Source organism: Labrus bergylta, chromosome 4 (assembly GCF_963930695.1).
Source record: "Labrus bergylta chromosome 4, fLabBer1.1, whole genome shotgun sequence".
Taxonomy (NCBI): domain Eukaryota; kingdom Metazoa; phylum Chordata; class Actinopteri; order Labriformes; family Labridae; genus Labrus; species Labrus bergylta.
In genome coordinates this window covers 3,412,819-3,434,810 of record NC_089198.1, presented here as the reverse complement: position 1 = coordinate 3,434,810, position 21,992 = coordinate 3,412,819, and the positions used below count along the sequence as shown (strand labels likewise).

The 21,992-nt window shown below is 46.8% G+C and overlaps 1 protein-coding gene across 1 annotated transcript in view; it reads right to left on the bottom strand.

Annotated features, from left to right (window-relative positions):
• The window catches only part of tmeff1a (transmembrane protein with EGF-like and two follistatin-like domains 1a), a 53,197-nt gene that overhangs the window by 19,349 nt on the left and 11,856 nt on the right, over positions 1-21,992 (bottom strand). Inside the window, exons 2-4 of the mRNA XM_065953524.1 lie at positions 8,995-9,104; positions 5,319-5,448; positions 507-536 (exon numbers count right to left, since the gene is read on the bottom strand). Coding sequence (XP_065809596.1) covers positions 507-536; positions 5,319-5,448; positions 8,995-9,104 — 270 coding nt within the window. The remainder of the gene's footprint in view (positions 1-506; positions 537-5,318; positions 5,449-8,994; positions 9,105-21,992) is intronic.

The following is a 21,992-nucleotide window of genomic DNA, read 5'->3' as shown; positions in this document are numbered from 1 at the left end:
GGGGGCGACAGAGCGCCATTGTCTTTTTGCAATTGTTTCACTGAGTAGAGAGCGTTTGCAGGGTGCCTGGAGAAAAAGTCGCAACGCCTAGCATCTATTTTTTTTACGAGCGCTCTGCCTGTTTTGAGCAGCCGCTACGAACGCTACAAGTTGAAAATCTTTCATCTTTCCAGAAAAGCAGTTTTAACGTCTTTTCAAAATGTATGATATTCCCAAACAAATCGTGTCCTGTACCTTCAGCAGCCATTATCAACAGACTGTTGTCATGGCGACAGGACGGACATGCAGCGCTTTTTCTTCAGTTTTCAGTTTTTTTTTCAGTTTCAGTTTTACAGTCAACCAAATCAGTTTCTCTGTGATAAAAGCACTTCCTGTTTGTGGAGCTTGCAGATTGACACTCAGCTGGGATCGATCTGTGTTTGACTTTCATTGGAGCAGAAGTGAAGCAGGAAGTTAAACTTTACAAAACCCAAACACAAGACCAGAAAAAAAACGTCAAAACTCACCGTCTCCGTCTCCTGAACCGGAACCAGGATCTGTGAAGACACAAGAGACACAACACCTGTCAGTTAGGTCTTCATGAGCCATCATCAAACACACAAAAATCAGCCCCTGCAGGATATCAGTTTGTTAAGCCGAAAACAACAGATTTCCTGATATAACTCTATCAAAATAAAAGCCTTTCAACAGCTTGTGGACTTTTACTGTGAAAGATTTAGCAGAAATAGAATGTGTTCATCATTTAAGCTTCAACGGAGCTACAGCAAGCGTGGAGATTTCCAAAAACACTTTCATACTTCTACTCAATGTGACATCTTCAACTTTAACTAAGACCTTCGTTTGCACACCTTTAAGCAGGTAGACCCGTTTTAATGGAGACACAGATCCATCACACAAAGCCTTCTTTGACACGAGCTTTGTGCTGGAATATTAAATCCATTCAAACAAAACCGACCAATCAAATAAGTCCTGACAAAGTGTTTTCAGGGTCACTCGCTCATACGTTTGAAATATCCTTCCATAGTTGAAGTTCTTCATCTCGTGCTGGCTTTGTTGAGACGTACCCGGCTGCATGTTTCGGGGTTTCTATGGACTCAGCTGTGCAGGGGTCAGTCCTGGTCTCCATGTGGTCCATCGAGTCTTTGTACTGGACTCTGAGCTGTGCACTGAACGTGACACAAACATATCTATGTATCAGTCAGTCTGGAGGCTCGCTGGCTCAGCTCTGCAGCTTCATCAGGAGATGGACTCTGTCAGAATAAATCTTGGTGCCGCAGCCTCGAATTAAGAAATGGACGCTGTGTTTGGAGTTTCTGGCACGCTGCTGCTGCATTAAGAAATGGACACCAGCTGCTTTGTTCAATTAAATGTAACCTTTTTCGCTGCTCCACTGACTTCCACAAAGTCACGCTTAAAGATCAGGCAAGAAAACGGGCCAGAGAGCGAGCGGAGGTATCAACGATTGTGTCGGCGTGTTATCGAGTTTGTGTTTCTAACTGCAGCTTTAGCCTCTGGAAGAGAAAGAACACATCCTCCCTGGTGTTTTACTGTTTTCACACATGCACTCCTGAAAATATCTGGACGATTTCAGGTGGACTGCTCCTGACTTGGTTGTTCACACATGCACCCCCGGGACACAGGCTTGGGGGCGGAGGGTCTCCTCAGGGAAGACGTGACTTTAAACGATGGGAAGTTGAGGTCAATGCAACAGAGTTCTCTTTACCAGTGGTTCTCATCTGGTGGGTCGGGGAGTCATTTTCATTGGGTTGTGAACATGTCAGTGGAAAAAAAAGTGTCAAAAAGTCAATGAAGCGCTCTTAAAACATGCTGGTGTTGTTCCTTCTCTTCATTCTGTCACATGTTGCGTACCATCCGAGGTCCAAACTGCACTGTTTTTCATTCAATAAATCTGACTGCTTGATAAAAAATATCAGAAATTTGGGTGGTGGGTCCTTTGGCTAGACCAGTTGAGAAGCTATAATGAGAATCTGTGTCTTTCTATCAATGCTCCGTGTAGCTGAAGAGAATCTCAAAGTGAAGTAAAGAGAGGAGAAGAACATCCTGGAGAACAGGAAACATGCAGCAGCAGGTTGATTAGAGCACGGAGATGGTAGAGGTGGCGTGCAGACAGTCTATGGTCGTGCAGCAAGGGTCACCACCCCCTCCCACTGGCTCCAGGTGAATTCTCCTGATTATATCCTGCTGTGTTCTCACATCAGCTCACTCTGACTTTCTGCTGAATAAACACGAGGAGGCTGAAGGAGAAACTCAGAGTGAAGAGAGAAATATTCAGATGTTTGAGTGATCACATGACGCTCAGAGTGAAGAGAGAAACATTCAGATGTTTGTGTTTACACATGACGCTCCTCCTGGAAACATCAGGAGTGTATCAGGAGTTTTCTGCAAGTATGAAAGTTCCATTATATGAGTTTTAAGTCTGAATCATTTGTGTTTAGCTGCACTGGTTATTCAACCTTTAAAACGTCTGAAACTCAAACACCATCATGTCCGGGTTCATCGCACACCGCTCCGTTCATTCCCTCCTCCTCCTCCTCCTCCTCCCCCTCCTCCTCGTCCAGCTGGGGATTCATTCAGAGAGGAGTCAAGATCCTCTTCTGTGTCAAATCTTCTCCCTGCTGCCGGAGTCACGCTCATCCTTTTTGTCCTTCTCCTCCGTCATAAGGCCCAGAAAGTCAAAAAAATATCCAACAACACGAGTTGTAAAGATTGAGACCTGAGACCTGCGGCTGGACGCTCAGACCTTCAGCTGTGAAGGAAAACTCTGCTGACCCTGTGATCAGATCCCCCTGTGAGGAGGTCTCAGCCCCTTTGTTCCTCCGATAACCTCACACTGCGCTCTATGAAAGACGCCAAATCGCTTTCCTTTCCCTCCGCTTCTCCTGCCCGGGGAAATAAGCTCGGCTGAATATTTGAGCCCCCGACTCGCTTGCCGCCCAGCGCTCCAATTACAGGAAGCATAAATCTGGAGGAGAGGAAATTGCAGAAGGACAGCAGGGGGGTGAGGGAGGCGGAACGCGGAGCCGCCGCATCCCCGGTGTAACGGGTAATAAGAGCAGAGCGCCGCGCTGGGCCTCGTGGGAAATCAGGCGGCTGCCCCTGCAGATGGAGTTGACCGCCACATCACCAGCGCTGCTGCCGTGTGTGTTACTGTGAGTTTCCCACCATTTTGACTCCGGAGTGAGGGGAGAACATAAACTCTGAGCGGCCTGCAGAGACGTCAGTGTGTGAGGAGAACGATGCTAACCCGTTAGCGCTTTGTTTCTGACTCATGACTCCAGATCAACCAGCTGTGGAGCTTGAAGGTCGTAGGCTGGGATGTGTTTAAAGGCTGGTCAGCACCAGAAACACTGCTTAAACTAATTTTTCTAATGGCTGTCGACATTAACCATTTAATCACGATTATTGTTATTCATGTTATTTTGTCCCTTCAGGCTCTCCGTAGATAGTGGTCCTCAGTGTCTCCCTGTAGTCTCAGTGATGTAAAAGAAGAACACTGCTGCATCTTTGAATGTCTCATTTCACTTTAACAAACTCTCAGACAGTAAAATCCACCTGATGACATCACACATTGACCTGATGACATCACACGTTGACCTGATGACATCACACGTTGACCTTATGACATCACACATTGACCTTATGACATCACACATTGACCTTATAACATCACACGTTGACCTTTGTTATCGTTCCTTTGAGCTGTTTGACCTCACTTTGGGATCCCTAACAACTTCCTGTTTCTGTTCTTAACTTCCTGTCCTAAACTTCCCTCTACCAGAAGGGCCTTTCTGTATTTCAAAATAAAAGCACACAGCAGGTAAAGTACTCTCAGAAGTGACAGCTGGGATCGGCTCCAGCCCCCTCAACCCCGAACCAGAAAAGCGGTTTAGATAATGGATGGATTTCCTGACTCTCCTGTAAAACCTGTTCAATGTCTTACTGATCCTTATGATGTTATTGAAGAACAGACTCTCTCTCTCTCTCTCTCTCACTCTCTCTCTTTGTCTCTCTCTCTCTCTCTCTCTCTCTGTCTCTCTCTCTCTCTCACTCTCTCTCTTTCTCTCTCTCTCTCTCTCTCTCTCTGTCTCTCTCTCTCTCTCTCTCTCTCTCTCTCTCTCTCTCTCTCTCTCTCTCTCTCTCTCTCTCTCTCTCACTCTCTCTCTCTCTCTCTCTCTCTCTCTCTCTCTGTCTCTCTCTCTCACTCTCTCTCTTTGTCTCTCTCTCTCTCTCTCTCTCTCTCTCTCTTTGTCTCTCTCTCCCTCTCTGAAGCTAATCCTCCCTTTCACTGCCGTCCCTCCTGATACCTCTGAAGGACCTCTAGAGGGTCCCTGGACTCCACTTTGAGAACCATTTAGCTTGAGGAGGATTTTCAACGCTTCTCATCCACGGCTCCTAATTAAAATGGATCCGTGGTTGATTACCCGGCTCGTTCCCTGAAATCAATCTGACTGATGCCGCCGTGCAGAGTTCAGAGTTCAGCACGGAGGGCGGGCGCTCGGAGTCTGATGTTCAGTCGATTCAGAATATGATGACATCCAAGTTAAACGCCGCAGCGAGAGCAGAGTTAGAAATATCAAAGAGGCACTTAAACAGTCGCATTAAAGGGGACTGACTCACTGCAGGAGACAGACTCTAGTGGACACTGGAGGAACTGCAGCTGTAAAGTTGTACATTTTAACATAGAGCTCTATGGGGACTGACTCACTGCAGGAGACAGACTCGAGTGGACACTGGAGGAACTGCAGCTGTAAAGTTAGACATTTTAACATTGGGCTCTATGGGGACTGACTCACTGCAGGAGACAGACTCTAGTGGACACTGGAGGAACTGCAGCTGTAAAGTTGGACATTTTAACATGGGGCTCTATGGGGACTGACTCACTGCAGGAGACAGACTCTAGTGGACACTGGAGGAACTGCAGCTGTAAAGTTGTACATTTTAACATTGGGCTCTATGGGGACTGACTCACTGCAGGAGACAGACTCTAGTGGACACTGGAGGAACTGCAGCTGTAAAGTTGGACATTTTAACATGGGAACTGCAGCTTTTGGCTCTTCACCTTCATAAATCAAAACAATAGAAGACAAGTTATGTGTCGTTTTATGAAGCTGCAGCTGAATTATTCCCTCCATTTAAATGACTGAAACATTCACAGACACAGACTGATGTCCTCACATAATCCTCCACTGGTCGATATCAATAAATGAAGAGCTCTAATTAAAAATGTTTTTTTTAAAGAACCATGCCCCGCCCACAATCAATCGTTGTTATTTCAGCCCTGACCCCGTGTGACTCACCGGCAGAGCACGGCCCGTCCGACACCCGGGAGATGAGCCTCTGCTGTTTGCAGGACGCCTGTCGCCTGTAGCACTCGTTCTGGTAGGTGTCTCCGTTTGAGCCGCACACTGGGACGTAGTGTTTGTGGCACTGGAAATCAAACAAACAATCAAATGTTAATTAAGTCTCAATGTGACCCCTGCTGCTTCAACAGGTCGAACTATAAAACCTGATGGTGATGATTGGTGACCAGAGGGAGAGCAGCTGAGGGCAGAGAGGAGGTTAATGTTAAAGCGGCCCCTTTGACTAATTTAACAATAAAGATCTTGAAGTAAGAGAAGGTAGATTTTAATAATAATAATAATTATTATAATTATAATAGTTATTATTATTATTATTATTATTATTATTATTATTTATAATAAAATCGACTTTCTCTTACTTCAAGCCTCATCACTGTGCAATATCATCCACTCAAAGTCGATGTTTTTGTCCCTGACAGGCTCAGGTTGTTATTCTAAAAGTCTGACAACGTTACAGAAAGGATCCCTATAGAGATAGACCTTTATACTACAGAGGAATATTATTTTTTTTAATCACAAACATCTGTTACATCACTCTCTACAAACACACCAGACTACATTGACTGAACAGTGATTTTAACTTGCATAACAAGGGAGTGCCCTGCAGGTCTACCACTGATACAACTAGAGGTGGGACAGATCTGAACTTACATCAGTATCAGGTCTGAAGTTGATGTAATTTACATATCGCTTATCAGACGGATGGTGACCATCCATGTCACTTTGGGCTCTTTAAAGGTGACATATCCTCCTCTTCAGTTTAAATAAGTCTCAGAGCTCCTCAAAACATGTGTGTGAAGTTTCTTGTTCTAAATCCACTCTGATCCTGTATTTGATCATGTCTATAAACCCCTCTATTTCAGCCCTGCTCAGAACAGGCTGTTTCTGTGTCTGTACCTTTAAATATGTAAATGAGCTGTGTCTGACCACGCCCCCTCTCTGGAAGGACTTGGGTGTACTCGGTCTTTCTCTCTCCATGTCCTATTGTTTACGGTGAGAAGGCAGACTCAGAGGGCAGAACAAACACCTAGCTGTGGGAGTGTCACCCACCTGGGGGGAGGGGCTACTGCCCTTTGTGATGTCATGAAGGGAAAATCTACAAGCAGCCTGTTTGAGCACACATTTTCTGAAAAGTGGAGCAGGGAGAAGACGGAGAGGATGGACTTTTCTCATCATTGGGGGATTTGTAGACGGACTAGAGACACATGTTAGAGTTAGAGGAACATGGAGAAGAGGATTTTACAGAATCTGTGAATATTTTTAAAATAACAGAATTCCTCTGATCAATGTTGATACGAAAGGGGTGTACTCTAACTGCGATGAGAGAGCGACGAGTGTGAGAAGAAAAGAAACGAGGAGGAGGATTATAGAGTCAGTGTGCAGATTTGTGTTGGGACTTTATTAGAAGTGGTTTTTGATGAAAACAAGCCGTCAGTAATGTGAACATGGTGTGTGAGGAGAAATCAAAAAGGAGGAGGAGGAGGATCAGCAGTTTTCACTTATTCTGCATGAAGGTTAACACAAATTAACTCGACTCTGCCGTCACACACAAACCGACGCTTCCAAGGACGCATATCAGTGTTCACAGATCCATATTCTATTAACCCACAGCCATCAATCATTTAGCAGTGAGAGCCCTGCAGAGCTGACCCGTGTGACCTCTGCACGGCCGGCTCAGACTGCACAAACATGCAGGCCGAGGGGAAATGATACGTGGGTACATTTACTAACTTACTGAACCTGAGTACTTAAGTGTGTCTGCCTGAGGTTCTCCACATGTTCTGCCAGTAATAAGAGGAACATGTGGTTTAATAGTGAAATGGTCAGCTTGTGAGGGATATGTACAATTTATTTTACACCGTACCTCCATGTAAAGTCCTGTGATAAGAACTTTATCATCCTCTGGCCCCGTTTACACGACCAGTTCAGCTCAAAGTGGAAACCTTCTGTTGCGTTCGTGCTGTTGGTTTACACAACAACGGCGTTTGAGTTGCCTGAAAACACAAACTTGTGAAAACAGCGCCACCTCCGTCATCGTGTAAACTGGAAATATTCAGTTCCTCTCAAAATGGAGACATATCGCACATTTTCTCGTTACTAGGGCCGGTTAAAAAAAAAGTCGCTTATCAATGCATTGCAATTATTATTTTTCCAATTCAATATCGGTTCAGGGAAATCCTGAGAACGACTTTTTCTTTTTCCGTTGTAATGACGCCTCTCTCCACTAGGGGGCGCTGTGGGTGCTGTGAATTCAGGTCAGGCACAATTTTGCACTTTAGATTGTACTGTACTTTCATGTTTTCACGATAAAATACATTTTTGAGTCAGTTTGTTTTAACCAAATACAAACACATAATTATTTAACAAATCTAAAAAGGTTCTTTGATGAGTTATCTGGGTATTTCTCTCATCTACTGATCAATATCGAACTGAATCTTGAGGTTGTGGACAATACCCAGCTCTACTCATTACGCTTCCAGTACAACAATGGCGGTTCTGTGTGCAGCTTGATCTCCCGCGTGATCTTGGAGTTCTCCTGAGATCTTGTGAACCAGTGAGAACAGCTGCTCATGTCTGGGCTCACTTGACCGGACTATGTGGAAATAAGCAGTGAAGCGTGCATGTGACAGAAACAGCTGCAGTCCTCATGGAGGATCGTTCATGACTCAGCAGCGATTGATCCGGACTCGGGGGCACACGGGGACAGATCTATGAGTTCACACACAGTTTTGAATCTGAGTGAAATGGAAGCAGCGCGGCTCTGCTTATTATCATCAGTTGTGTCAGTTTTTCTCCCTCACATCCAAACTCCAGCTGAGAGGCGCTCTTTAAAGGTTTTGAAGACGTGGGAATCATCCCGACACGCCGCTTATTAAGTTTGTCTTTTCTGCGTTTAGCTTGAAAAACAGATCCGCCTCGCAGACAGCTGTGGTTAAAAAAACTGAGATGTGTTTGTTCTCAGCTGTCTCCGGCTGCGAGATGATATCATGTGAGACTGTGATGAAGCATTTCAAAACATATTACTGTGGCTGAACGCTTTAACATCCAAAAAAAGAGAGAACACTTTGTCTGTTTGTCTGGAGTCTGATGAGGTCAGAATGCAGCTGACGAGATGTTGTTATAAACGAGACTTGTTCTAAACTGTGTTTTTTTAAGGTGCTAGGCTAGCAGTTTCCCTCCTCTTCCAGTCTTTGTGCTAAGCTAAGTTAAGCTAAGCTAAGCTAAACATGTCCTGGGGTTATCTTTGCACTTGATGACATCAGAAACACATTCTCCAAAAATGTCTGGTTGATAAAAATTAATAAAATCAATCCGTAGAAATCCAACTCCAGTGAAAACTACATTTCCCACAATTCAACTTGTTTCATCTTTTGGAAGCTGCTCAATTTTGAGTGTTTTTTTTCAACCTGCAATTCAAATCCGGATAAATCCGCTGCTGAAAATAGTCCCGTAAAATGTATTATTTCGTTGTATTGGCGTAACTATAGCAACCAGCTGTTTGACTTATCGACCAATAGAATTGCAGGTGAGAGCCACAGAAGTGATGTCAGAGTCATGATGAAATAAGAGAATTAACTCCAAAGAGAAGAAGGTGATGTCATGGCGTCCTTACCTGGAACTGGCAGACACATTTGAGCTGAGCGCCGTCGTCCCTGCAGACGCCTCCGTATCGACAGGTGGAGTCGTCGCACACCCTCAGGTCGCTCTTCTTCTCCGACAGATCTGCAGCGGAGAGAGAGAGAGAGAGAGAGAGAGAGAGAGAGAGAAAGGAGGAAGGGTTAAACACGCTTTACACTTCAGAACAGCTGACTCGTGGATTCATAAGGTTTTTAGTTTCATGTTCTGAATCCTGGTCAGTTTATCATGAAATGTCACGAGGTCTCACACACACACACACACACACACACACACACACACACACACACACACACACAGCTTGTAAAGGGACTCTTGTCTGATAATCACAGGCCTGCACGGCCCACAGCAGACTTCAATTATCCACATTTTCTTTTGAGATAAAAGCTACAGATTCCCTCCTTACTGTGTGTGTGTGTGTGTGTGTGTGTGTGTGTGTGTGTGTGTGTGTGTGTGTGTGTGTGTGTGTGTATGTGTGTGTGTGTGTGTGTGTGTGTGTGTGGTACTGTCACAGCTGAGTGGGCTTTGAAGAGCCGTGTAATGGCGTGTAATTACTGTTTGCAGACTTTCCCTCCTCCTACAAATGGCCGCAGTGATAACCAGACGCAAAACAAACTAACGTCTCAACTAGAGGAGGAGACAAGGAGACGAGGAGACGAGGGAAGGAGGAGACGAGGGAAGGAGGAGACGAGGAGATGAGGAGGTGAGGGAAGGAGGAGACAAGGAGATGAGATGAGGGAAGGAGGAGACAAGGAGACAAGGAAATGAGGGAAAGAAGTGACAAGGAGATGAGGAGGTGAGGGAAGGAGGAGACAAGGAGACGAGGAGATGAGGGAAGGTGGAGACAAGGAGACGAGGAGATGAGGGAAGGAGGAGACAAGGAGACAAGGAAATGAGGGAAAGAAGTGACAAGGAGATGAGGAGGTGAGGGAAGGAGGAGACAAGGAGACGAGGAGATGAGGGAAGGAGGAGACAAGGAGACAAGGAAATGAGGGAAGGAAGTGACAAGGAGACAAGGAGGTGAGGGAAGGAGGAGACAAGGAGATGAGGAGATGAGGGAAGGTGGAGACAAGGAGGCAAGGAGTTGAGGGAAGGATGAGACATGGAGACAAAGAAATGAGGGAAGGAAGTGACAAGGAGACGAGGAGGTGAGGGAAGGAAGTGACAAGGAGACGAGGAGGTGAGGGAAGGTGGAGACAAGGAGGCGAGGAGATGAGGGAAGGAAGTGACAAGGAGACGAGGAGGTGAGGGAAGGAAGTGACAAGGAGACGAGGAGGTGAGGGAAGGAAGTGACAAGGAGACGAGGAGGTGAGGGAAGGAAGTGACAAGGAGACGAGGAGGTGGTCATGATCAACACAAAACTTTAATTTTTGAACCTCGACAAGAAGCGAGCGAATCACCAGAGGAACCTCCTCAGAACTCTGCAGGCCGTTCATGGTTAATTAAGTCCAACCAGCAGCAACATCCATCAGCAGGCAGCCTGCAGGCCCAGCATCTGTGTGTGTGTGTGTGTGTGTGTGTGTGTGTGTGTGTGTGTGTGTGTGTGTGTGTGTGTGTGTGTGTGTGTGTGTGTGTGTGTGTGTGTGTGTGTGTGTGTGTGTGTGTGTGTCCTGTTTGCAGGAACACCCAAACAATTTGGGATTAAGTCGAAAAACAACCAGAAGTCTTTCAACCTCCGCCTGACACAAATGTAAATGAGAGTGTGTGTGTGTGTGTGTGTGTGTGTGTGTGTGTGTGTGTGTGTTATCTGAGGAACAATGATGTATTCTGTGTGTGTGTGTGTGTGTGCGTGTGTTTGTAGTGGACCCCGGCTGTGCTGCGTTCAGGTTCCTCGCCTCCTCATACATTTTGCAGCAGAAACAGGGATTTGAGATGCACATAATTCCCTCCTTTGGATCGGAGCAGAACTAAAGGAGCTGACGGAGCGAAGCAGCAGCCGCCGCCCGGAGGCACATCCACCTCCCGAATCCCCCCCATGCACCGACCCGGTCGTCATGGCCACCCAGCCTCACCCCCCCCCCCCCCCCCCCCCCCCACCGGCTCGTTATCTAACCCCCTCCTGACTGCAGGAGGGACGGACGTCAATACTTCATCTTCTGTCTGCTGCTCCGAGGCTCTCATCCTTTAACCCTTTCATGTCTGCTGCGCACACACACACACACACACGCACACGCACACGCACACACACACCTGTTGCTTTCACTCAGGGCAGCATTAGAACAGATCAACATATTCACACAGAAATTTCCGTCCAGCGTTGCACACTGGGCTGAAAATGTACGAGTGATAAGAGAAGTTCAGAGACATCAGGCGCTGTTTGATGTAGAACAACATCATCAGCTGAACTCATCAGCATTCATTTCATTTTCTAAGTTTTACTAAAGTGCTGCAAACAATCCACTTCAGAAGTCATCTCCAAACTACAACAACATTCTCGCTTCTAAAGCTGCTGATGAGACCGTCAACAACGGGATGCACGGAAAAGAAAGTCTTCACAGAGTATTTGATCATGTCTATAAACCCCTCCATTTCAGCCCTGCTCAGAACAGGCTGTTTCTGTGTCTGTACCTTTAAATATGTAAATGAGCTTCTGCTGTGTATCGATTCTGTTTCGTAAAAGCCGAGGATTTTTTTTTCTTCAGCAGCAGAGACGTGAAACAGGAGACGGAGGAGGCGTGACATTCATGTAAAATACCACCATCAGTGATGCATGATGGGACTTCAAATCCCCATCACCCTCGAGACACACACACACACACACACATGTTACAGTTTGTGTTTACGAGACATTTTAATGCATAACAAAAAATATTGTGATTTTTTAATCTCTGACTTTGTAGTTTTTCTTGATGTTCACTTCAAAGCTGCACATACGTTCAGAATCTCCTCTTATATTTAATGATATCAATCCGCTTTTGCAAGGTCGGGTCGCGGTGGCAGCAGGTGAAGTAAATCAACCCAGACTTCCCTCTCCCCAGTAACATTTTCAAGGCCACACAGGATACATAACCCCTCCAGCGGACTCCAGGTCTGCCCCAGGGTCTCCTCTGCATGCCTAGAAGAACTCCAAAGGGAGGCAACCAGGAGGATCCCAATCAGAAGTTTGAACCACCACAACTGGCTCCTTTCAAGCAAAGGATTAGTTGCTCTACTCCGAGCTCCTCCCCCTAATGTTTAAAATGGGTCTAAATTCTAAACATCATAGAGAGCTGTCCCCCCCTCCTCTCACTCAGGTCACCATGTGGTGGACTTTGAAGCTTCAGTGTTTATCCAGCTCTGCATGGGTCTGTAAACCTTTCTGTGTTCTAACCTCTCTCCATTTTTCAAAAGCATCTCCAATATTGATCCTAGTTTGAGAACGTTTCTGCTCGTGGAGCTTATTAGAAACATGCAGAGGCTTTTTAGGTCGGGTACAATCACTTCTATCTGAACCACTTCTCTTGACCGCTTCCATCGCTGCAACACCTGTTGACCTGATAACTGCTCTCATATCTGACAAACAGAGGGGCGTCCAAAACGGCCGTGTGGGGGGGGGTCTTAAAACCGTCTACCTTCTCTGGTCCAAACAAATCCAGAGCATTCAGGAGCAGAATCTAAAGTTAGAAGGAGGACATACTGGCTGCTGCATTGTTGTCAGAGAAGCCAGCACTTCAACATAGCATGTTTCATTAACGTCTTTATTTTGGAAACAAATCAGAGGCTGTCGCCTCGTGTTTCCTTCTGTTCACGACTCTGTGACGTGTAATCAAACAGGTTGAGAGATCCTCGCCGTTCCCGCTGCTTTTACTGCACATGGCGTGCGCCTGTGTAATGGCGGAGTAAATCAGGCCAAATAGAGCGGCGATGCATGCAAATAAAAGAGACCCCGATTTATAGTTTAAAGTGCCTCACATCTGCAAACAGCTTTTCCATTAACAGTAACAACCGAATACTGCGAGCAGTGAATCAGCGGAGGACATCAGCAGCGCCTGGTCGCTTTAAGCACGTCTCTCCTGCACTTTATTATTATTTTTTTTTATTAGTGCACCAATTTAAAATAAATCTGTGAAGTCTTACATGGCGTTTGTATAATCTGTTGAAAAAAACGAGAGTATGTCGAGGAAACGCTGGAGGAAGTCTCCGTGCAGCAGCTGAAGAAACGCTCTTCAGTGTCTCAGTTTAAACATTTATGACGACAACAATCTGTAACGTGAAAAGCTGTCGTATAGAGGGATGATTTTAGCGGCGGCGTGATGAACACATGGTGAGGCTGTGCGGCGAGAGGAAGCAGCAGAGCGCTCAGGGCGCACAACCTGCAAGCGAGCGCCGTCAGCAGCCGGCCTGTAAGATAAATAAAAAGCACATTTCATTGAGTTTTATTTCATGAGCGCACCGGGCTGGATAATGAGTTTGTCCGACGGGCTCGTTTATCGCCTCAGTCTGACGCTTTGTCACGCCTCAGCGGCTGCTTCACGGCGCTGCAGGTTTTCAGAGCGAGGACGGAGACGATATGAGAGGCCGGGTGTGGAGACGAGGAAACGTCCACGTTAAGACGCTTATGTTGAACCAGGCTGTTCTCTCTTTAAATGCAGCTTTCATAAAAGTTGTCAGAGGGCGTACTCTGTGAAAGTCTCTCTCTGTATCTCAGTCCCAAACCACGGATTAAATCAGTGACGGTTTCATGGCGAACGCAGGTGAAGAAGACAACCTCGGATGTGACGTTGATCCTTAGGGATGATTCGGCTGATCTGGCCCGCCGCGCGAGTGTCCCCCTTCGTCCCTCACCGCTCCATGAGAGTCCCTTTGGAAGCTCCACGCTCAGTCGATGAGGACGACCGTCCATCGATATACCCGAAGCTGCGCTCCTCTGCTAGAACCTCCAGACGACCTCAGGAAGACAGCTTGTTGTCAACATGTTCTACTTTTGTTTTGATCCTCCCCCATTCAGCGTAAGAAAAAAACCCTTCTGCCTAGTGGAGGGCGGCGGTATTGCAATTAGACACAACATTTAGCGAGCACTGCCAGGACTTCAATAAAAGTATTAATAATGAGTTTAAGGGCTGAGTAAGTTGTGAACGCAAATCAAATCATTCAAGGTCAAATAAATGTTTCTCCCCAGGTGGACCTTCTCAGAATTGCAGGTTTTCCAGGATGAGTGAACTTGAATCAGCATTTATCCCTCGTGTTGAGGGGTCTTAAGTTGTCTTGTTAGTGACAAAGCCGAACCTCCAGCAGGCCCCGGTGACCCGACTCGTCTTAGAGAGATTTCCCTGGAGGTCAATTACTTCCTGCTGGGCGTGAGCGTCAGACTCCACAGTGAACCTTGGAAGCAGTCTGTGTGTCCCCTCTGATCGTCGGCACATGAATAAAACATGGACGCCGTTATCTTCCCGCCGCACTCCCAGGTGAACGTTAGTCTGCTGCAACAGCTGACGGAGCCAAACGAGCTCGCCGTCTGCTGGAGAACCGCCGGGGCCACTCGCAGTCAGACACTCGACGTGCCCAACAGGAAGAAAGAAACACAGAAAACTGGACTAGAGGAGGCGTTCAGGGTTTCATGTTTAATTCAAAGCGAACAGAGAAAAGCTCTTCACACGGGAGGTCCTCCAGCTGCTGCGGTCAGGAGGAACAAATGGACAAGAGGAGCGCTGCGTCTCTGAGCGTTCTGCAGCGTAATTCTTTTATTAAGATATTATATTCTAATTATTCCGCAGGGCACCACTTCCTGTCTCAAACTCAAAGTTCTGCATCTGGTTCCGTTACACTTCATTAGAGTGACTGAGGGGTCCTTACATCCCCCCCCCCCCCCCCCTCAGTGAACCATCACATCGCACTGTGGGGGGTGTTACTGTTTTCAAAATGTCCTCCAGAAACAAAGTGTTTCATTGAGACGACAACATCAGGGGAACAAACTGGGGAAGTCTGGAGGTCATCTGACGACTCTGAAGATGTAATGAATCTCTATAAACGGATATCTGTCGCTTTCTATCAGCCTTCTCTCTGTTCGTGTTTCTTTGAGCTGCTGGTTTCTCAGGCTCTCGGTGAACGACACAAACAGCTCAGAACAGCTGTTTGAATCTCTTCTATGGGTGTGAAACGGAGAGATCGGGATTCTTTTTGTAAGCAGCAGGTCGATCGTCAGGAGGGCTGACTGAGTATTTTAACTTATTCTGACCGTGTGTTGCCATCAGGACGTCTTAAACCCAGACTCTAAATCATTCATCCCCTCTGCAAAGTGACTTTGATAATGATGAAGTCACCTTACTATCTGATCAGACATTAAGGAAACATGCTATGTTGAAGTGCTGGCTTCTCTGACAACAATGCAGCAGCCAGTATGTCCTCCTTCTAACTTTAGATTCTGCTCCTGAATGCTCTGGATTTGATTGGACCAGAGAAGGTAGGCGCTTTTAAGCACTAGGTGTCAGAGTTACATACTGCCCCATAGGAGGTGAACATTTAAAAATAATAATAATAATAATTGAAGATTTAGAGTAAGAATTTAAAACTCGACTCCCGACCTGGGAAATGCAGCGTTTACCTCAGACAGTCTGAGGAGAAACCGAAACGTATTTCACATCCTCAGGTTTCATGCTCGAAGGACGGGGATGAAAAAAATCGGGGCAGAAAATAACGACAGCTTGGAGATATCCGACAGAACGTCAGGATGGATTCAGAGGACCGAGTCCTGAGGGTAATCCAGAGGCTGACAGACCTCAGGCCTTTCAATCTGTGTGTGTGTGTGTGTGTGTGTGTGTGTGTGTGTGTGTGTGTGTGTGTGTGTGTGTGTGTGTGTGTGTGTGTGTGTGTGTGTGTGTGTGTGTGTGTGGAGGCAGACAGTCAGAGAATCGTGACTTGACTTTTAACACCTTTTATCTAAACTGTAAGCAGAGGCCTCCATTTCTTTTCAAGCAGAGCGCCATTTAAGACTCAATACAGAGAGTGAGTGTGTGTGTGTGTTTATACTGACTCAACAAGCTGAAAAGAGAAGCAGACAGTTGCTGAAAGAAAACGGAGCTGACAACAACAACAACAACAACAACAACAACAACAGAAGAAGAAAACAAAGTTGGGTGAAAGGCGAGCTTCAGTCGAGGGCTGACATGGGGCGGACAGGTGGACACAAACAACCCATCACTCCACACCTCCACGCAGAGTCACCTCTGAACCTAACGAGCGTGTCTTTGGACTGTGGGAGGAAGCAGGAGTACCCGGAGAGAACCGAGGAGAACATGCAGACTCCTCACAGAGAGACTCCTGTCAGACGGGGATTCAAACCAGGAACCTCCTCGCTGTGAGGGAACAGAGCTAACCACTGCACCACTCACACTTTTCTCTCCATATTTCTGACCTTTTGTGTTGTTACACATCAAATCGAGGATTAACTCATCCATCAGCGGGGCCTGGGTCTGCTGAAGGGGGGCAATGCCCTTGGGGAGGTGGTGCCCATGTGGCACAGGTTGAAATTTACAAACAAATCAGAGAATCGAAAAAGACTCAAAGTACTTTGAGTTTTCTGTTGTATCACTGCACTGATTTACACAAGCCTCCCAGGTGGGTAAGATAAAGAAGGTCAACGTGGGGGTAACGATGGGCGGTGAGAGCTAGCATGGAGGGGGGTCGCTGACTCTACAGATCACCGACCGGCCTGAACACTGTTGAAGGGAAGTTCCCACTTGACAAGCCCCGGAGATGTCCCGGCTCTTAATGCCCATCGGTCTACACGCTTGAGTTGTAGGGGCCATGTGTTGGAGGAGGTTGTAGGGGCCATGTGTTGGAGGAGGTTGTAGGGGCCATGTGTTGGAGGAGGTTGTAGGGGCCATGTGTTGGAGGAGGTTGTAGGGGCCATGTGTTGGAGGAGGTAGTAGGGGCCATGTGTTGGAGGAGGTTGTAGGGGCCATGTGTTGGAGGAGGTTGTAGGGGCCATGTGTTGGAGGAGGTTGTAGGGGCCATGTGTTGGAGGAGGTTGTAGGGGCCATGTGTTGGAGGAGGTTGTAGGGGCCATGTGTTGGAGGAGGTTGTAGGGGCCATGTGTTGGAGGAGGTTGTATCGGTGATGTCACTACCTGGAGCTCGCAACAAACACAACCTGGGTCTGTTGAAGGTGTCATTGCTGTTCTGGTTGCGGTGGTAACTAAGGGCCATAAGGTTGGTTATGTAACTCATCAGTAGGGTATAGGAGCATGACTGGGTTGAAGGGGGGGGGGTCTCCAGCCTGAACCAACCCGAGCTCGGTGCACGTTCTGTCTGACCCGGAACGGTCCGTCTTAATAACTGTAAATATGGGCCGGAGCCCGACTAAATCCCAATCCCGGCCGGCTCCCAAGCATGTCTGCACAGCGTCATCTTCCCGAGCCTCCGTCTGGTTTCTCTGTCTGATACGGACTGCCTCCTTGTTACCGAACCTGTCCCCTGTCAAAGCACGGAGCCCGGCCCGATGTGAGCCCCAATTATGTGTTTAAAAAAAAAGCTCTACAAGGCCCTGCAGACCTCTAGTTGGTATAAATACGAGTGATCGTGTCTATTTGGCTTCAAAAACCATCTCATACTGGTACAAACAACAGATTTAGACCATGTGGTACTTCACGGAACGACTCCTTTGTTGTCAAGATGGCGGCTCTTAACGTCAGGATTATGGAACAACGTTGTGTGTTTGTTCTGGAGGAGAAATCTTTGCTCTTTTCTTGTGTTTTCCCGTCTTAATGATTGCTTTCTCTCACTGAAGGCTCCGAGTGTCCCCTCCGCAGGCTGTTTGATCCGCTTTGTCTTTGTGTGATATGTCTGCAATAAATCAGTTTTATGCTCATGGTGAAGTGCTGCTCCTCTGAGAGCCGGCCACAGACTGAGAGGGGCTTTTGTCTTCCTGCCGACGTTTCTCACGCACGCTTTACGGCCTCTCTGCACGTCGGGACTGTTTATGAAGCTCGTGGACGCTGCTGTCAGGACGCCACAAGCATGCAATGAAACCCCCCCCCCCCGAATCCATCACGACCTCCCACTGTTCCCAGCGTGGCTGAAATGAAAGCATCTTAAAGCTACAGAGCAGAAACAAAGCAATTAGAAAACTGACTTCAGCCTGTAAGTCCAAGCCGCCTGACGGCCAAACACAAGTTCCTGATTCAGTTTTTTTACGTTTCTTAACCTCCCTGTCAGGATCCGTCTTCCCCTTCTGTCTCACTGTGAGCTTTCAGTCTTTAACCCTCCTCCTCTCCTCACCTCAGCAATCACATAAATCCCCTCCTGTCGGCATTGTTCACGCTGCAGGCATGGAAAATGTCTCACTCCGGTATCGATTCTGAAGCGACGACATGCAACCCCCGATGTGAGCCCTGCTCGATTTGAACTTTACAGCTTCGGGTTTGACGTGAGACATTCTTTCATCATCTGGAAGACGCTCGAGACGGAAACTCTTACGCTGCTGGATGGAAGAACAGGACCTGAAAGATTCAGGGATAAAGCAACAGCGAGACGCAAACCACAAACGCGGAGAGAAATCTGTCAAACAAAGCCGAGACCACGGAGCGTCTGTGAGGAGACCAGACTCACAGGAGTAAAAACAGCGTCTTCAGTGTGATCCATCAGAGTCAGACTCAGGGGAACCTTTTTGATTTTCCCAGTCCTGTGTAAACAATAGAAACCAACAGCAACCTCAGAGGTCAACAACAGTTAGAAATACCTCTAACATCTTCATTCTGTGTTTGGAATAAAGCTTCCGACCATCGTCAACGCTGATGATCTGAATCAGCTGGCTCTCAAACTCTGAGACGACCCAGTGACAGATTTATATGTGAGGTACTCATTAAGCCTCACAGCACCTCCCCCCCCCCACACCTCCTCCCCCCTTGTTGCTGCCTTGAATGGTTTCACCCTCAGAGGCGCTGATGCGAGACTAATCAGGTCCCATTCCAATTCTGAGCACAGCAGAGGACAGCAGACCCTGCCCCCCCCCCCCCAGCAGGTGATTTGCACTTGATGCATTTTAATTGGTGCACAAAGAGGTCCAGATTGGTCCGGTGTATCTGCAGCTCCTGTGAGGTAACGGGGGGGGGGGGGTCTTCGAGATGCTGCAGAGTCCACTGTGACGGCTTGTTGGTCCTCGATCAATGGGAGGGAAAGCTAACCCTGACAACGCAGCGGCTAATGGCTTCACAAACCCTGCAGAGGAGAATATGAGCTCCAGAGGCTCCCCGGTTACAAAAGGCTGAGGAGAATAAAAGAAGAAGAGCTGCAGACATGCATACCAACAACCCCCTCGGTAAGGATGATGTACGACGGCCGCAGAATTAAAACACAGCAGCACTGAATTATGAATCAACCCTGGCGAGAAAATATTGGTTCAATCAATCGCTGCTGAATAAATAAAAGTCTGACTCGGCCTCCGTCGCTTACTTTGTCATGAAGAATTCATCACCATCAGCAAGAAGCTGCTCTGTATCCTGAGGCTAATAACAAGAGAGGCGGGACGTAGAGAGAGCGTTCTGGGGGCGCATTGGTTAGTGCCCGCGCCCCATGTATGGAGGCTTTGGTCCTCCAAGCTGGCGGCCCGGGTTCGGGTCCGACCTGTGGCTACTTTCCTGCATGTTATTCCCCTCTCTCCCTCTCTGATTTCCAACTGTATCCACTGTCCTATCTCTTCATCAAAGGCACAAAAAGCCAAAAAATACATCTTTAGAGAGAGAGCGTTCTGTCCTCAGGTCGGACTGAAGACGCTCCTGTACTAAGGACACAGGGAGTTTACAAAAAACACAGCAGTCATTCAAAATAAACAAGTAGTTTTTTAATATAGTTACAGTTTCTGATTTTCTTTGGAGTAGGATATTCATTGATGGAAATACTAAACATAGTTTTTTTCTCGAGGAGTTTTGAGGGATTTTGTTCGCTAAATGACGCGGCAGAGGATTCATTAAAGGCTTTATATGTGATGTTTTGATCCAGCAGATGTCGCCCTTGAGCACCAGCATGAAACCAAAACAACTCGCGCTGCATTGTTGTGTTAGCATGCTAATGCTAGCGATCTTTATTATGCTGGTATCTTCACACTGCATGTAAATTTACCTGAAATGAGCGTGATCTAGAAACACAGTTAAGCAGTGAGTACAGTATGTTATTCTTCTTTTCTCTAGTCCCTCAATTAAACAACTTTTATACACGAGGGGAGGAGTCAGCCGGCCCTCCCGGCGATGTAAACAAAGTGAAGATAGGACTCTGAAAACTCTGAAAGCATCACAGACAGTGGGACTCGGGTGTTACACCCATTGTAGACAGTCATGACTCACAGAGTTATTTTCAGAGGAGATACTTGATTTCTATTTAAGTGTGAAAAATCTCATATTAAGCCTTTAATGCACGTCCATTTATCCATTATTCCATAAAAATAACCAGCTTGACTTTCCTTTATCAGAATATGAGAAAGCGATACAAACACTTGACACAGCGGTTTGCCATCAGGGGATATCTTTCTAAAGGTGCTCTGACTGAGGACAGCGAGAGTCTGGAGCTTATGTCACGTTCCACACGTGCGGAGGCTATAGTCCTCGTCCTCCACCGTCTCCTACCAACATCTCCCGTCTCCCTTCAGCTGTCCTCTCTTAAGGCACATGAACGCATGCAAACACTTACCAGCACAGTTAATGGATGTAAAAGCTACGAGTTCCTCCACAGATACCTGGAGCTGTGGCGTTACTGCACGGCTACAGGCTAAAAAACTGCCACAGACCACACTCCAACGACTGCATTTCATCCGCCATCAAGGAAATGCTTTATGGGTTTACTAAAGTGCATCGCATGCAACATGGAAAAGAGTGCACATCTTCAGCTGCTGGAAGGTTCACTGTGACAGCAGAGCGGTCAGACTGGGATTAACAATGACAGATAATAATAATAATAATAATAATAATTTATAATTTATAATTTATAATTTATTAATCCCGCGAGGGGAAATTCGGTTTTACACTCTGTTTAATGAACATGCTACACACACATGCACAAACAGGATCCTGTGGAGATGCACTAATGGAGAGGTCTCAGGGTGAGGGGGCTGCCGGCCCAATTATATGCATTTATTTAAACGTAGAGTCAGCAGTTTTTCCCCTTCAAAATAAAAGACAGACTTCTCCTAAAGTGAAGCTGCTCCATCGTCCCTTCTGGGCCTCCGTACATGTGTGGTGGTGACTGTGTCTGCAGAGACTCTGTCCTCTGACTGGATTTTACTGTTCTGCTTTGTTCTGGTTGACTCGGGACGTTTCTGGACGGGGAGCTGGTGTGTTTCCTCCAGCCAATGACAGCGCAGCAGGTGAGTTTAGGAGTGGATACAATTAAATGACTCGCCATTCGGTGAACGGTGGGCATAGCGCCAATGAAGTGGTGAAGTGAAACACCAAGCTCGTTCCAAAACGAGGGTGACCCTTTGGTTGGCTTTCACATCATCATACGTCCCTAATAACTGTTGAGGGAGGGGCGTGTCCAAAACATCACTGCACCTCGGGCAGGCGGTGTTTAAAAGATCCAGTAAAGAAACATTTGATGAGCAGATGTAGTGAACATTGAGACTTTGGAGAGAGCAGGCTTTCACCTGGAGTCGATTTTTTGGTTATCTTTAGAAATCAATTATTGCTTTCAGAGTCAGCCAACAGGAAGAGGAGGTCTAATTAGCACTGATTGAATAAAGCTCTTTTCACCTCCTGATTCAGGACGACTCCATGTTTTCAGAGGAGATGAATGAGGCTTTGTGTGTGTGTGGTCACGGCTCTGTGTGAATGTAAAGCTCAACAAGAGAAGAAGAGTAGCTCTAATGCAAACACAGACAATGTGTTGAATCGAGGGTTTGCCGTTTCCCACAATGCAGTGCTTGAATAGGACGCAGTGATAACAGAAGCAGAGCGTCCCGCTTTATGAATCCCCAGAGAATGTGATTTTTACCATTACAGCTGTACAAGTCAATACTTCTGTTACAAATTGATTCAATGGCAGTTATGTTAGCATAGCACACAAATAATCC